This window comes from Phlebotomus papatasi, chromosome 1 (genome assembly GCF_024763615.1).
Source record: "Phlebotomus papatasi isolate M1 chromosome 1, Ppap_2.1, whole genome shotgun sequence".
NCBI lineage: Eukaryota > Metazoa > Arthropoda > Insecta > Diptera > Psychodidae > Phlebotomus > Phlebotomus papatasi.
Window position 1 is genome coordinate 9896322 of NC_077222.1, and position 16089 is coordinate 9912410.

Consider the following 16089-nt stretch of genomic DNA (forward strand, 5'->3'; position numbering starts at 1 on the left):
CAGTAATGGAAACTGAAGGGCTGAAATCCATCTTGCTCAGCTTAAGTAGCTTAAGTAACTTCATGAATGTTTAGCAGGGACTCTCAATAGCCCCGAAAGACTAAAGGGTCCCTTTGGACAAAATTATAAAGAGTTTAAATCAAATCTTAGGGCAATATATAAAATTCAAAATACTTCTGCCCCGTGCATATGCGTTGCCCTCCTGAAGTATACGCTAAAGTGAAAAAATTGAAAAATCTCAAATATAGCAATTAATTTCTTAATTTACGAAGACTACATTTTGTTTAAAGAATTGTTTAACAGTGTAGCGATTTTATTACTAATTTTTTAACTACAAATTTTAAAGATTTTTTGAATAGATAGTAATTGCAGCTACCAATGCTCAAGTTTATTTGACAAAAAGAGGTTTTTTTGAGTTTTAAATAATTCTATTGATCTATAATTGAGTTAAGAATGGTCAATAAAATGTTTTTTTTTTTAACTCTGTGTCCTTTTTACAAGAAAATGTTAAAAACATCAAAAATAAAATTAAAAATTATTTTTTTAGATACTGAAACGTATGTCTCACAAAACTACTTTTTCTCAAATTTTTGTTCTATCTAATTAACTGAATTGATTAAAAGAGTTTTGTAAAATATTTTAAGCAAATTCACATCCACAACAAACATTACATAATTCCAAAAATATTTTTTTGCTACTAAATAATGTGTAGGGGGATCTGGGGCACCTTTGAATAGGGATACTTTTGAGAACGAGAGGATAAGAGATTGGTGGTCAGAAAAATCATTATTCTGACTATTTAGAGAGGAAAATACAACTTTATACGGGCTTCAGACCTAAGGCTTAGCAATAAGGCTTTATTCTTCTAATTTCTAATCGATCAAAATTTTTTGTTAAAAATTATCAAATAAATTTGGAAGTTATGGGCAAATGATCCACTGAATTCGGAAAAACCAATCCAATTGGTTTCTATTTTGAATTTTGAAATCATCTGGAACTGGGATAAGTCTTAGTTCTGAAGAGGGAATTATATAACCGTATAGGAAAAAATTATTTATTGGGTTACCGGAGATCCAATAGTCCTTAAAGGGTTAGTTGGCCACGGAGTGATTTCTTGATGTTTCTGGACAGATACTATTCCATGGAGGTTAAATCTAGCTGATACGGCTGATGATCAAGGAGTTCGTAATTCGAATCTTTGAATTTCGATATTCATTGTCGAAACGCCTTTGTGAACAGGTGTTTCGCCTTAAGTGAAAATGATTTTTTTGCGGTGGAATTTAGTTTTTCTCGTGAATTTTTGGGTTCAAAAATAATTGTCTTACCTTGCACAAAATAATCATTTATCGTACATTTTGGAAATTAGGATCAAACCCCTTTTAAGCTATATTTCAAATTTTGTTTGCTTTCAAACCGAATATCCAGCTTCAAACGACTTAAATGATTCTTGTATAAATTTAGGATCATGGCAATAGGTCAAAGGCTTGTCCAGGCCTCTACATTGGGAGATTTTTGTCAAAAATTGCATTTTTGACAGAATTTTGACGTTTCTACCTACAGCACCTGCAGGCAATTTCCTTCAAAAATGCAATTTTTGACGAAAATTGCTCCCAATGTGTAGAGGCCTAACACGATGCATAAAATCGGTTTTAATATCCTTAAATGAAAATATTAGATTATATATAGTTGAAATATTAGACACTGACGATTGCCACTTTTTCGGCCAGTAAAAATCAAATTTGGTTAGTACAACAAATTTGATTATCAGTCAATTTTTCAGAAGTATTAAAATTAATGCCTTCACCATTTCTTTGAGATCACGAAAAATTTAATGAAATCGAAATTCATATCCTTTGCTTTCTCACACGTGTTGCATACCTATATCTACCTCACTCGTGCTTTAATTTGATGTGATGTTTAAAGGAAGACGAAGAAGGGTGTAAAAAAGGTAGATAGACATATGCAAAACTTTTCATGAAGAAAGAGACATGAATTTTGATTTCATGGTGTGATTGAACTATTACTGGCCAAAATCGATTTTGTTATGAATAATTTTTTTTTACTTTACGAAATGGTTTTTAGTACCGATCAATTAAAGTTTTATACTGACTTAGATCGTTTTTTTATGGCTGCGACACACCTTTTATGTCAATAAAATTTCATAAAATCAAAATTCATATCTCCTTTCTTTTTTTTTTAAAAGTCTTGCATATGTCTATCCTACTCTTTCGCACTCTTCGTTTTCTTCTTTTGATCATCACATCAAATTAAATTTTAGTTTAATTCAGGGACGCGAATTTTGATTTCCTGAAATTTCACTGATCTATAAGGTGTGCCTGAAGCATAAATGATCAAAACCGATTTTTTACCGACCAAAATTGATTTTATTACAGATGTAATACGTTATTTTGCGATATGGAGCTTTTTTTACTAATTAAAATAATTTTGTTTCACTGACCAAAATCAATTTGTCTCCGGGCATATCATTTAGATCAGGAAATCTCATGAAAACAAAATTAATTTCCTTTGCTTTCTTTCACGTTTTGCATATATCTATCTATCTCACTCTTTCGCTTCGAAGTTGGATTGAATTTTAATTTGGTATGACGTTCGGCAGCAGAAGAAGAGTACGACAAAGTGGCATAAACCATGATAGACATATGCAAAACGCATTAAAAAGAAACGGACGTGAATTTTGGTTTCATGTAATTTTCGTAATTTGGAAGATTGAATTTACCATTTCAGGAATTGAATTTCTTTACTTTACTATCAAAATTAGTTTCCTTGCTGATGAAAATCGATATTTTTGTGGTAATATTAAATTTTTATTAGTCAAAATTTCAGTTTCACTGACATTTTCTACATTTTTAATGAACGAATTCAACAAAATTTTTTATTTCCTGATCAAGTGTTTTTTTTATTAAAATTACTATAAAATATTGAAAACAATTATTTTTCCTATGTGCAAAAATTAGATTCGATTAAGAAGACATCAATTGAGTGTGTAAGTAACAAGAAAAATAGAAATTATTATATAATATTGTTTGAATATGAAAATTGCCGATTTTTTCAATACGTAAAATAATTTGAGTTTGATTTACAGATAAGTGTTACAAATGCTTTTGTATATTAATTGCAAAACATTTAATCGGATTTTTTCTTTGCTGTGTTCTATTAGGTTTTGATATCTGTAACGTTCTAACTAACACATTTCTCGCACATGGTTTTGTTTTGCAATTCTATACACATACAGTAGACTCTCGATATCCGGCTGACTGGGGGACAAAATGACATTTAGGTTTTTTGAATGATCAACGGTTTTTCTATTTTGTGCAGTGTGAATTTATTTTCTGTCTGACAAAGAAAAAGAGAATTTTCTTCATGGTGTGCTTATGTTTCATTTTTTATCACAATTATGTATTAAAAACTTCGATACAATGTTAATAATACTTTAATTCACTCTGGACAAACTTCATGTTTAGTGAAAATAATTTTGAATATATCAACCGCCAGTGTTTGGCAGCTGTCACCCGGATATCGAAGTGCTGGATATCGAAGAGTCTACTGTATTCCTTTACATTACACCGTTTTTATCACACGTCGCGTTTGCTACTTCACCATCCTTGTTAAGTAAATTTAGCAGGGACTCTCAATAGCCCCGAAAGGCTAAAGGGTCCCTTTGGACAAAAATATAAAGAGTTTAGATAAAATCTTACCGTAAGACCTGTTTTTTAAAATGCTTCTACCCCGTGCTTATATGTTGCCCTCCCGAAGTATACGCTCGAGTGAAAAAAATCAAAAAATCATCAAATATTCCAATAAATATTTTTATTTAATTCACTACATCTCTTCCATAGAGTTGTTTACATGTTTTGTCCATGCTTCTGTATTTTTTTTGGAACACATTTCGTTATCAGCTAAATTCACACAATTTTTTCTTTTTGCTAGATGATATGTTTCTTTTTCAATTAAATACTTTACATTTTCTCAACTAAATACCTATTTACACAGTTATGACGAGTAAGGTATTTTCTTGATATGTATTGGTTATGTTTATAATTTTTTGTTTTAGAAACATCAATCATGTTTCTGGGGCACCCTTTCACGGAAAACAACCACTTTTCCCAGCAATACTTCCTGGCCAAATTATTTACAATGTTTTTCCGTGTTTTTTTTCTTCTTGTTTCTGCTCTACGCAATTTCCTTAAAATATGTTTATAAGATTATGATATGTTTTGTTTCAACTATGATACACCTCAAATTGACTGTAGTCTATGTTTCACTAATACATCGAGCGTGATTAGTCCAATAATGTGACAATTAATAACAATGACAACTTAGAATTTTTTACAAGCACTTTTTTCCTGGCTTTTGAATTCGATGAATGAGGCTCGGTTGTTTTTCACAAATTGTAGGAACTTTTTGGTCTCTATCTCAGCCAATTCATCAAATTCCAATGAGTATTATTAACCTTTTTTTTCTCTTTGGTTACATACTGGTGATTCATTCTGTGATCTATAAATCTAATTAGTAAACTTTCTATACAACTATTTTACTGCCTATGTTTTTTTTTTCCAATTACCTACTCTAACTTCTTTATCAATGGACAAGAGTTACTGTGCGGGCGTTCATTTCTCGCAAAAGAAACTTTGGTTTTGTCCATCGAAATGCTCTTGGCGTTCGATAATTTGCAGCGTTTCTTCCGTTGAGAAAATGAACTTTGAAAATAAAACCTAAAGTCTAATATCCTTTTATTTATGATCCATTATCTAAAGTTTCTATATTCACCATTGAAATACAAATACATTTTCTGCGCTATTAGTGACACTTTTGACCATTAACAATGCACACAGAGCAAACAATAGCGATTTTTTTTAGAGACGTGGAAGCTGTGATGATAGGTGTTTTTAAATAAATTACAGGTTATGTTGCAAGGTTTGCTGCATTTTTAGGTTAGACTCTGTACCAATTTCTGAAACTATTGAGTTTATATCGCAGTTCCTTGATTAATTCCTAAACCGTATTGTTCATTTGTCAATTCTCTAGCAGGTTTGTCTCACTGAACAGTGAATTTTTTCTCGGCTGAAGTATAGCTTTTTATGAAAAAATCTGCTGGCAGTTAGTTAGGTGATTCAGAATGGTGCTTCTGATAGTACTTATATTTTTATGGAAACAGTTCAACCAACTTAAAAGAATTGTTCGAAATGCCTAACTGATCAATAAGCCATGCCCCTAATAGTATTTTTTAAGAGTTTAAATTAAATCATACAAGAGTCACCCGGCTCTCTTGGACTGTTTCATTGTAATTGTGAAAGAAATGTTGATGGATCACTATACACTGGGATAAAAGAGGGAACGATTAACATTTTTTCCTCAGAAATTTACCACTTTTTAGGTGTAAAAATATATCAACATTTTTTAATGTCAATTTTAAACCCTTTTAAGGGTAAAATTAACATGAAAAGGGTAACTTTAACCCCTAATACACCTAAATAGGGTAATATTTACACCAATTTTGGATCAATACTGCAAGGTAAAATCAACATTTTCGGAATGTTATTTTAACTTTTTCGGATTTCTCTTAGTGTACCAACAACATAGTAACGTAATATTGGATCTTTTGCATAAACTCCGCACACAAGTAAATTTTTAGCAAACATTCTTCAAGATCTATGAATTTTTCATTTTTAATATAAAATATTGCGAAAAAAGAGATACGAAAGGCGTAACAAATAATAAAATAGGCCACGCCCCTTAATTATAATTTCTTTTTTATCTAAAATCATGTCATGTAGAAGTCATCAAGTCACCCGTTTCCCTTTCAATCTAGCATTAAAATTGTAAAAAGGCCACAAAATGAAAAAGAAGTGGAAGAGAAATAAACATATTACATTTTCGAACTGGAAGAAATAGAACTTATGTTGATAGAGTTCTCATTGTGAGCATACCCATCTAAATATGTAACGGGACCTACGTGCCTATGCACGGTCCTAACAGATTCAACCAATTAAAGGACCTTTCCATCTTTTCTATCTTAAAAGCTGTAATTGACAGACACGCTAAGACGGCGATGGCCGTGTAGAGGATGGGGTACAATACAATATAAATTACATTAATACAAATAATCAATCCATCAAATAATAATCAGCTGCTTTAGGGTAATTTTAAACTAACGAACAATTAATTTAATGCCCAAAACGACGGCGGCGGACAACAGATCGCTTAATAATGAAAAAATAAGGGATAGTCCTAAAGTTAGTTCGGGAAATTTTATGAAATTTGACACTTTTCCAAAGAAAACTTTCAATTTGTTGTTTATTGTTAGGTTCATAAAAAAATTGATCTTGAAATTTTAAGATAGTTCTATGACATTTTGGAAAATATTTTATTTTTTCTAAAAGTCTAGCTAAGAAATAGTTAAGAAGACCTCCTAGGCCATGACTTATTAAAAAGCGTCCCTACTGCTTTGGAGAATAAGTTGTCCAAGAGCTTCGGTGAGGGAAACTCTGACTAACAGTTTTCAATGTCCAAGTCCGACATGGTAACATTGCCCACAAATCACCTCAAGGAACATAATTAAGAAAATAAAATTCTAAGAACTTATCAGAGCGAGAAAAATCAAGGTTTCGAAGAAGTTGACAGTATAAATTTTCTCGGCTGAAGTATAGCTCTTTATAAAAAAAAAGACTGATCGCAGTAAGTCATGTGGTGATTCACGATGACTCCTTCAAACAAGCTTTAAAAAATAAACCACGCTCCTAATGGTATTTTTTTTATTTTAAATCGGGTCATACTTTCTTTAAGTCAGTTGATAGTTCTTCAGAAAAAACGCTTCTTTTATATGTATATTTTAACTGATAAAAACTCCAAATCATCCGTTCAAAAACAATGAAATGGTTATCCATTTCTTTTATTGTAATATAAAAGAGGCGTGAGTCGGGAAAATATTCTGCAATAATTACAATAAATCATCCAAGAAGTCTTTTGGGCGTGGCTTATTTTTTGGTAGGCTATAATGCTTTATACACCGTCTACGACAGACGTCGTAGAAACACTTTGCTTGATCCGCTTTAACTGCGTTACTGTATTAGGTTATCAGTTGATCAAGTAAAGTTTTAAATATTTACTCTGAAAGGAGAAAATTGAAACTGAAGATTTGTCATGTGTTTGTTAAAATGATATTTGTTCATATAAAATATAAAAACGTTTTGACCAATCGTCGGTGAACCGGATTTTGTTAAAAGTTTGTGAAATTAATGTTCTTCCACAGAGAAAAAAATGTTTTGTAAAAATGTTCGTAAATGTTTATGGATTCCTGATGGGGACTTACGAAATACTCGTAAATCGTATAAGCCACAAACAAGTTCGTAAAAGTTTGTACTTTTTTGACAAACATTGTTTGTAAGATGATTATTTGACTAGCATTTTTTTTTACTTTTACAAACTTTTCTTTGTAAATGTTTCTAAACACACAAGAATGCTTGACAAGTGATCATGTTACGAACAATGTTTGTGAGAAAAGTACAAACTTTTGCAAACTTGTTTGTTGGTTATGCGATTTACGAGTATTTCGTAAGTCTTCATTAGAAATTCACAAACATTTACGAACAATTTTAGGAAATATTTTTTCTGTGAAGACGAAATATAACAAATTTTTTTGGCAGTTTAAGAAAGAAGATCTTTCAACAAACTTTTAACAAAATTCAGTTAGCTGATGTACAAACCCTTAAGGAAAATATTTTGAGTATTTTTTAGGTTTTGCTTCAATTCCGATAAAATATTGCGCTTAAATGTAAGTCAATCAAGTCAATGTGACCTCAAAAAAGTTTCTTATATGCAAAGTCAACTTATAAAACCCATCAGATTTAGAAACTTAGGTTATTTTTTTGAGGTTATGTTTATCGCAATTTAACCTTACAACTTAACCTCTGTTGTGCCTATTTAGAAAACTCCATCACAGACTATCCACGGAAGTCCAGAAAATTATCATATCGACAAAGCTGCGTGAGTTAAGCAAAACTTTCTGTACAATCTATACAATGTTTTATTGATTTTTAACAAACATTTTGTTAAATATATCTACTTTCAGTAGATTTTCAGTGATATTGTATTGTTTTTTTTCACAAAATTATAGATTTTGCAGAAGTCTGTAGGGGTTTGCTGTGTTTACAAAACATCTGTGATAGTTTGACAAAACTCTGACAAACTTTTATAAAATTCAAATTTCCACAAAACCTGTATTTTTGTGCAAAAACTCCGCTCCCAGGGGGGCCCAAGAAATGGTTTTATCCACGAAAAAACATCCAATACATTTGTTTGTCCAATAAATACTTCGATATTATGTTTTTTGGTTTTTTTTTGGTGGTTACTAAACTAGAATTTTGTGATATTGCTAATACACGCAGTGGTTTTCTACTTTTTATCTACAACTACACATCCAAATGTTTTATTCAATATTTACTGTATATTTATATATGCATAATTGTATTATACAACAATTTTAGGCATCTAAATTTTTAAACACTTGCCCAGTGTTTTTTTACTACAAAATCCGTTGATATGATATGTATCGTTTTCAGATTTACTTCTTTGAAATTTTTCACAAAATTGTGGTTAACACTATTTATTGATATGTTTCGGTTTCATGTCTTGTTTCCTCTTTCAAAATTGTTCTTCATTTTGTATTTTCTGTATACAAATTTTGTAGTGAAAAGGCATAAAATGTCTTGTGTGACCTTTTCACAAAAAACCGTAAAGTTTCGTCAAAAACCTCCTACAAAGTTCCAACACAAAAATCTTCCAATAGGTCTAACAAATAAATTTGCTAAATCAACAATTCTTTTTGTCATCTCAACTAGTAACACCAATAAATTCTCTCTTTTTCAACACTAAATAGATTTGTTTTTTTTTTCTTTTTAAAGAATAAATATAAATATTTTCTCTCTCTTCAGAATTATATTCTGGTGCACAAGCTTTTATCAATTTTTTTTTTCACACGTGTTTTTGTAAAGCTCTCGATTCAGTGTGTTATTTTAGACTTCCAAGTTTGGAAGTTTTTTTTAGTAAAGTTTTTTTGGGGTTAAATAAGCGTTTTAGGTTAGGGAGAAAATTTACGAAGATAGTAGATCGCGCATGATGTCCAGGGAATCCTGTAGGGACTTGGCGTATCGAGTGGCACTGGTATTTTCTGCAGAAAAGAATGCAGAGATGCAGAATGTTATCTCATCGGGATAGGGATTGTAGGAGCAACCGTAGCCTTTAGGAGTTACTGGACCGTAGCCCATGAAGCTGTCAGTTGAGCAGGCGACCTTTGAAAATTATAAAAATAAGCATAAGACTTTTTGAAAAATCAAATGGATTTTTAAAATAAAAATATACAGTAGAGCAGAGAGATCAAGAGATATTCCAAGAATAAACAAATCTTTATTGAAAAAATGAAAATGACAAACCTGAATTGTTAAAACCGGGTTCCTTCGGAAAACAACTCCAAAATAGGATTGTTCATTCGAATTTACAGGGACTTAGGTTTAACCATAAATTTACTTTGGGTAAAACCCTTTTAAAATTCTTTTTACTTTTTCTTTTTGATGTTTAAGATAGAAAAATGAAGCCTTTCAGATTGAAAAAAAAAAACCGGAACTAGAGTTACACCCCTGTAACTTTAGTGACCAAAGTTAAGATCAAGTAACAAAAGTCAATGGTTTATTTGTTCCGGATAAATTTTGAAATTCAGCCTAACCCGACTAGTGCAAAAACTTAATACCGATTTATTTATAAAATTTTCATTGTTTTGTTGTTGATTCTTGACGAAGTTTGTTATGCCGGCTTTAGACCTGAAAATCTGAGGTTTAGCTCAGTTCCCGAAAGTCTTAAATTTCAAAATAGCAACCAATTTTATTGATTTTTTAGAATTAACCGAATCATTTGCCCATAAGGTCTAATTCTAAGTCCAATTCCAACAAATCTTGACTGATAAGAAATTAGAAATTAGAAATATCTAGGGGGAACTGGGGCAGTAGTAAACTGGGGTAGATGTAAACACTGTAATTTTTTTCATTAATTTTAAGACTCTAGAGGATAAAACCCATAAGCATTCATAGATACCACGGGGATGTATGTCCACAGAAGAATTGGTGAATAAAATCCTAATACTTTAAAAATAAAAATCATTTTTCCCGAAAATTTTGATATTTCAATTATTTTGGTCATTTGGATTTCCACCTGGAAATTAAAAACTGTGTAAAATAATCGAAATGTAGCAATACCAGTTCTTTCCTACATCTTTTAGGATTATATTTATGGATTTACTAGAGAAATTGAGATTCTCATTATTTCAAAAGAATTAATAATTGGTCAGAAAACAGCATTTGGGGTAGATGTAATCAGGCAATTTCAATTTCACAAAATGAGTAGGTAAAAGAGCGGGAAATTGACCTTCATGCGAAATATCTATAATTCATAGATTACGAAAAAAATTGGTGGCGCTGTGTTAAATAAAAAGTCACATGATGTCAAAATATGGGGAAAATCTATTGAAAAATGTCTTTGATATGCATGCTTTTAGTTTTTTTTGCTATTTTAATTATTCTTTGTAAAAAGTGTCATGATTTTTTGAATAATATACAGTCTTTATATATCTCTTAAGTAATTAAAATAATCGAGAGTGGTGCAAAGTTAATTTCAAGGGTGGGAAAAAAGGTGTTTACATCCTCCCCAGAAAGTGGTTACTTCTACCCCAGGTATTTTGTGAAAAGAGAAAAATGCACAGGGACACAAATTTTATTTTTATGGAAAACTCAATTGTTTTCCAGCATCCGCATTACCTTCCATATATTGCCTATACCCAAGGGTAAAACATGAGCTAAGAAATATTTTCCAAAAAATCACGGTGTCCTTGGAAAATCACCTCAAATTCGCATTTATCGAAAATGGTTACATGTGCCCCAGTCTCCCCTAAGTCTTAAGTCTGAAGCCCGTATTAGAGTAATTTAATCGATCTGAGAATGTGTTTTCCCTGGCACATTTCAGTATTTTCAAGCAAATTGAAACAGTTGAGACCTACTTAAAATACCTACTTAATACCTATTTAAAATTTAAAAAAAACCTTTGCAACTTTACATCATGTTAATTAGGTATCGTAGATGTGGAAAACTTCCATTATGGAAGTGACCTTGCACTCCTGCTTTTCCTAAAATTTTCTTTAGTACTTTCGTTCTTCATTCAAGATGATGTTCATTGATCTGATCTTATTATGTCCGGTCAGTTAAAACCATCTTTAAGTGATAGGACTAAAGAAAAGAGTACAAAAAGTAGGAGTGCAATGCAAAGTCATCCGTATCTACGTTACAAATTTAAAGGAAGTAGTATTTATTTTATTAGGAGCAAGTGCACCTTTCAAATTGGTCTTTTTCTCCTATTTTCAATAGGAATTGGGGCTTATTATTATGCAATTTAGCTTCACAATTGGTTTGTCGAGCTGAATTATAATCATGTTGAAGTCCAATTCCGTTTAAAGATAGGCGAAAAAAGAACAATTTCAAAGTTGCGCCATTTCCTCCTAATTAAGTTTATAACGCGAATTTATAATATAATAATTTTTAGACAAAAAAATATCGTTCAAAATTCACTTAAAACATCTCCTTAACTTCAGTAAGACCGTCTTCAGACTACAGATTTAGCCTAGTTTCCGAAGGACTCAAAATCCTAAATAGCAAGCATTTTAATTTGTGTTTTTGATTCAAATACAATAATTCCCCATTAATTTTCTAACAAGGGGAGGAACCCAACTGTCTCCCTCGAATCGGGACGAAACTTGGCGTTTAAGTAGGGTCCATATAGACACTGTGAGTTAAGCCGGGGATCGATCCGATCTTGCTTATTGCGCCACTGAAATCCCCTGGATAAATGAGCCTTAATATCTTAATTTGCTTTATTAATTAAATAATTAGAAAGCTAATAAGATAAGATAATAAAATTAAACACGTCTTTTAGGTTGCTATTGCTACATTTTTGCTATTTTAATACAATTTTAAGTCTTCTATAATTTTTAGAATTATAGATTTAAGATTAGTTCTTTTATTGCCCAACCGATTTTTTCTTTTGTTTTATAAAACAATTATATTCTACAATTTACATAACTGCAGTCCTACAATGTCATCAACGCTTAAAGAAGGATATATTAGAATTAGAATTATTGAATCGATTTGTGGTTCTTTACTTATGATTAGATTTTTATCAGTGATAAATTTAAATATAATATTTGTACATTCCCGATAAATTGTTTAATTTATCACGTTTGTAAAAACGTACTGTTTTTTACTGTGGACTGAAAGAGAGCAGTATATACGCTTCGCTTACGCTTTCGAAGATCAAAGTTTAACCGTTATGTAGATTCTGTTTTCCAACCGATTTGCTTAAATTTGAGTTGTTTGGTAAGGTCTTGAAATTTGAAATCCGGATGCATCGGTTTGAATCGGTAATAAATTTATAAAGTGCACTTAATTAACTTATCTTTCTTTATTATTATATAATTTTTGTTTATCCGAAAGTTTGTTACTGGATTAGAAGTCAAGCCGTAAGCGATATCGACTACCGGTCTTATATGACCCGCCCCCGCCCCATAATCCAAAATTATCTTGAGACGTTTTTTCTCTTTTTCCCCATATCATCCTCCTCATCGTTCATGTTTTCTATGGTTTACATTGCAAAACTCTTCTACGTTTGCTTCTTTTTTCGGATATGCTTTTGGAGTAGGGGAGACTGGAGCAAAATTTGTCAAAACGAAAAATTCAATATTCACTATTTTCTAAAATAAAAGAGACTGGAGCTTGAAATTTTTATTATAGATAGCCTTCATGAACCTTCTTAAACTTAAAAAGTTTCAAGGTATTCGAGGAAGAATTATGTAAAATCAAAAATAATGAAATTTTGAGCCCTATTTTTGGAATATTTGCTCTACTGAAAATATCAATACTGATTAGCTCAATTTAAGCACATTTCTTGTTAAGATAGAGAAAAATTATCTTTGACAAAGTTGTAGATGAATAAATTTCCTATAAAAATAATATGTCTATTTGATATTTTTAACGTTTCCAAATTATCTGAAGACTGACAAAATTTGCCCCAGCAATTTTGAGAATTTCCACAAAATCGACTTTTAGAAAATGATTCGAAAATCACATTTCTTTCGAGATAGAGGAAAATAGTCTTCTGCAATATTGTAGAGCAGTAAATTTCCTATAAAAATATGTTCATTATAAAACATTTCAGTTTTCTCAGAGCTCGTGGAAGAATTAAATAAGCGTTTTGACAAGTTTTGCTCCAGTCTCCCCTAACACAGGTGAATATTTAGTCCATACATACCTACGAACTAAAAAATCGCCATCTAGAATTTTTGAAAGTCGAAGTTTAACCAGTCTAGAGGGCCTACTTTCCAACTGATTAGGTTAAGTTTGATTTTTTTTGGAAAGGTGTTGAAATTTCCAACCTATCTGTATCGGTCATAATCGGTATTGAATCGGTAAAGTACCCGTTTTAAATTCTTTTTTTTTTAATTTTTATCTGTTATGTTTAAAGAAGCAGCTTTATATTTAACTTTCTTAAAGAAGCTCTAAAAATCATTTTAAAATTGGAAACGTATTATTGAACAATCTTATGTTCTGGACTCACCTACGGCTTAAGCCGAGAGAGGGATTAAAGCGGTCTTCAGACTAGCGGTTGAGCCCAGTTCCTGAAGGTCTCAAAATCCTAAATAACGAGCAATATTCCAATCCAATCCAATTCTAAGTAAATTTTTTCCAAAAATTGTGAATGATAAGAAATTAGAGCAATTAAGCCATATAGCTAAGCCTTAAGTTTGAAGCCGGTATAACGCAATTATAATCAAAATAATGATTTGACTACATTTCCATCAATTTTTCATTAAGCCGTCTCTCGGCTTAATCCGTGTGTCTAGGGCATTATACTGTTAAATCTTCATGTCAATGTGACGATCTAGGACACCCTAGTTAGCAACCTACGCTCGCTGACCGTCCGCCACTTCAGGAAGAAATTCCGGGTCCGTTCCAAGACGTTTCCGGGTTCCGGGCATGATTTGCAGTCTCCTTGTTCTAGATCTACCCCAAAGTCGAAAACCTCCACAATGCAATGGCTTAAGTTACACTACACGTTGCTTTGATATGAAAATCCTAAGCAGGACCTCAGTGGCAGTAAGCCTATACCTCGCCCATTTAACAAAGTAAGGAATTGCTTTTAGTATTTGTACATACTCTGGTTTTGAACACTTCACATTTTTCCCATATTCCTTTAATGAAGCTGACCTGTTCGCGAAATGTGACTAAAGGATATTCGAAAAGGCGTGATTAAAGGCTATTTAAAGGAAAAATATGAAGTGTTCGAAACCAGAGTGTGTGCGAATCCTGAAAGCCTTCCCTTACTTCAGTAATATATTACTATTTGCCCTTACTAATTATTTTAGTATTTTACTACTTCAATAGGGGAAATGTGCTCTACCTTCGGACGACTCAAGCTTCGGACAATTCGATTTTTTCTCTATGTTCCTTATGGATTTCACTCATAGCCCTTTTTTGAAGATTTGAGGCATTGGACTAGCTATAGAAATATAATATTATAATGGGGAAAATTCATTTATAACACATTGAAAAGAATAATATGTGCGAAGCATAAATTGTCCGAAGGTAGCGCGCTTTCCCCAACACGGCTTACTTAAAACTGTTTCGTTTTAATTATAGGCATCTTCTTTATGATTTTATTAATCCATTGCTATCTGCTTTAAGGTTTTAATATTCTTCCACCATGAATTTTTCTCGAGTTTGTAAATTTTTTATAATGTCATGATTAACATATTTTCGTTTTTCCTCCCTCAAATTTCACGAGAGATAAGTTTCAAGTGAATCCGAGTGAAATTATAATTTTGAGTCTGTTGAAGTTTGGATTCTCATTAAAAGTCTCAAAATGTGTCTCTTCTCAATGTTGTGAACTTTCCTAATTATTAACTTGAGAACTGTACAAGATGCAATATTGCAAGACATTCTGCTGAGACTTTTGTTATTAAATTTACATTGCTAGTCTATTTGGACTTCGAACTTCATTATTGATACACTCTCTCTAACTCTCTGTATTACTCAAAAGTAACTTACTGAAATTTGCTGGATATTCGTGTGATTAAGAAGTGCTCTGTTTTGAGAAAATAAAATAAAAAGTGCTGTGCAAAAACGTGCTTTTTTAAATAAAAATACATTTATTTATCGGTATCACAGTGTCGTATCACAACAGTGCTTTGAGTGCAGAAGAGTTTTGTGCAGAAGTCTGAAGAAAGTACCTGACTGGTGGATAGGAGGAAGCAATTGGCGATCTTGTAGCTCTCATCCGTAAAGAGTTCATGCATAGGACCTCCACGGTCCTTACAGGCTTCCCGGAGACCCAAGAGATGGATATCAATGCCATGTCCAAGGATATTCTGCACCATAATCTCTGTCTGACGGGCAGCTGCGCATCGGAAGAGTTCTCTCAAGTGATCCTTCTGCAATTGTCGTAATCGTAAAGTTCAATCTTTGAAAGAAAGATCAAATATCAAAGTCTTACGCTATAGAGGCTAAAGGTGACTTTCTTCCCATCTTTGTCATCATCCTCCTTGTCGCTTTCCAGGGGAACATTGGGTCCTTCGCCCTGACACATGGCCTTTGCCCACTCCAGGGCTTCAGTCGTTGCCGATCGGATGCAGTCAACTCTGCCCAGGAGGAATCTTCTTGTTGAAGCGCTTTCATAAGTACTCACCAGGTGCCCATAAAGTCTGCAATAACAGAAAATTCAGCAGGGAAAATGTAAAAATACCGCCCTTTGTGAATACCTAATCAAATTTTCAGCCAAATTAATTTTTAATTAAATACCAAATTATGATGAAATGCTGATGAAAAATTCATGAATAAAAATTCCCAGGACCCAAATTAACATCAAGTGTACTTTAATAAATAAATTGCTCGCAATAAAAAAGGTTTTTTGATTTTTTGATTCCCAAAATAGCAGCCAATTTATGTTTTTATGGATTTTTGTAGTGCTCTTAAAAGCTTC

At 32.0% G+C, this 16089-nt stretch overlaps 1 protein-coding gene across 1 annotated transcript in view; it reads right to left on the reverse strand.

Moving 5' to 3' along the window:
- Positions 1–3813: 3813 nt before the first annotated feature.
- Positions 3814–16089, reverse strand: part of LOC129799289 (choline O-acetyltransferase) — a 110313-nt gene continuing 98037 nt past the window's right edge. Inside the window, exons 8-10 of the mRNA XM_055843032.1 lie at positions 15604–15811; positions 15341–15541; positions 3814–9308 (exon numbers count right to left, since the gene is read on the reverse strand). Of these exons, the coding sequence (XP_055699007.1) occupies positions 9111–9308; positions 15341–15541; positions 15604–15811 (607 nt within the window). The 3' untranslated portion in view covers positions 3814–9110. The remainder of the gene's footprint in view (positions 9309–15340; positions 15542–15603; positions 15812–16089) is intronic.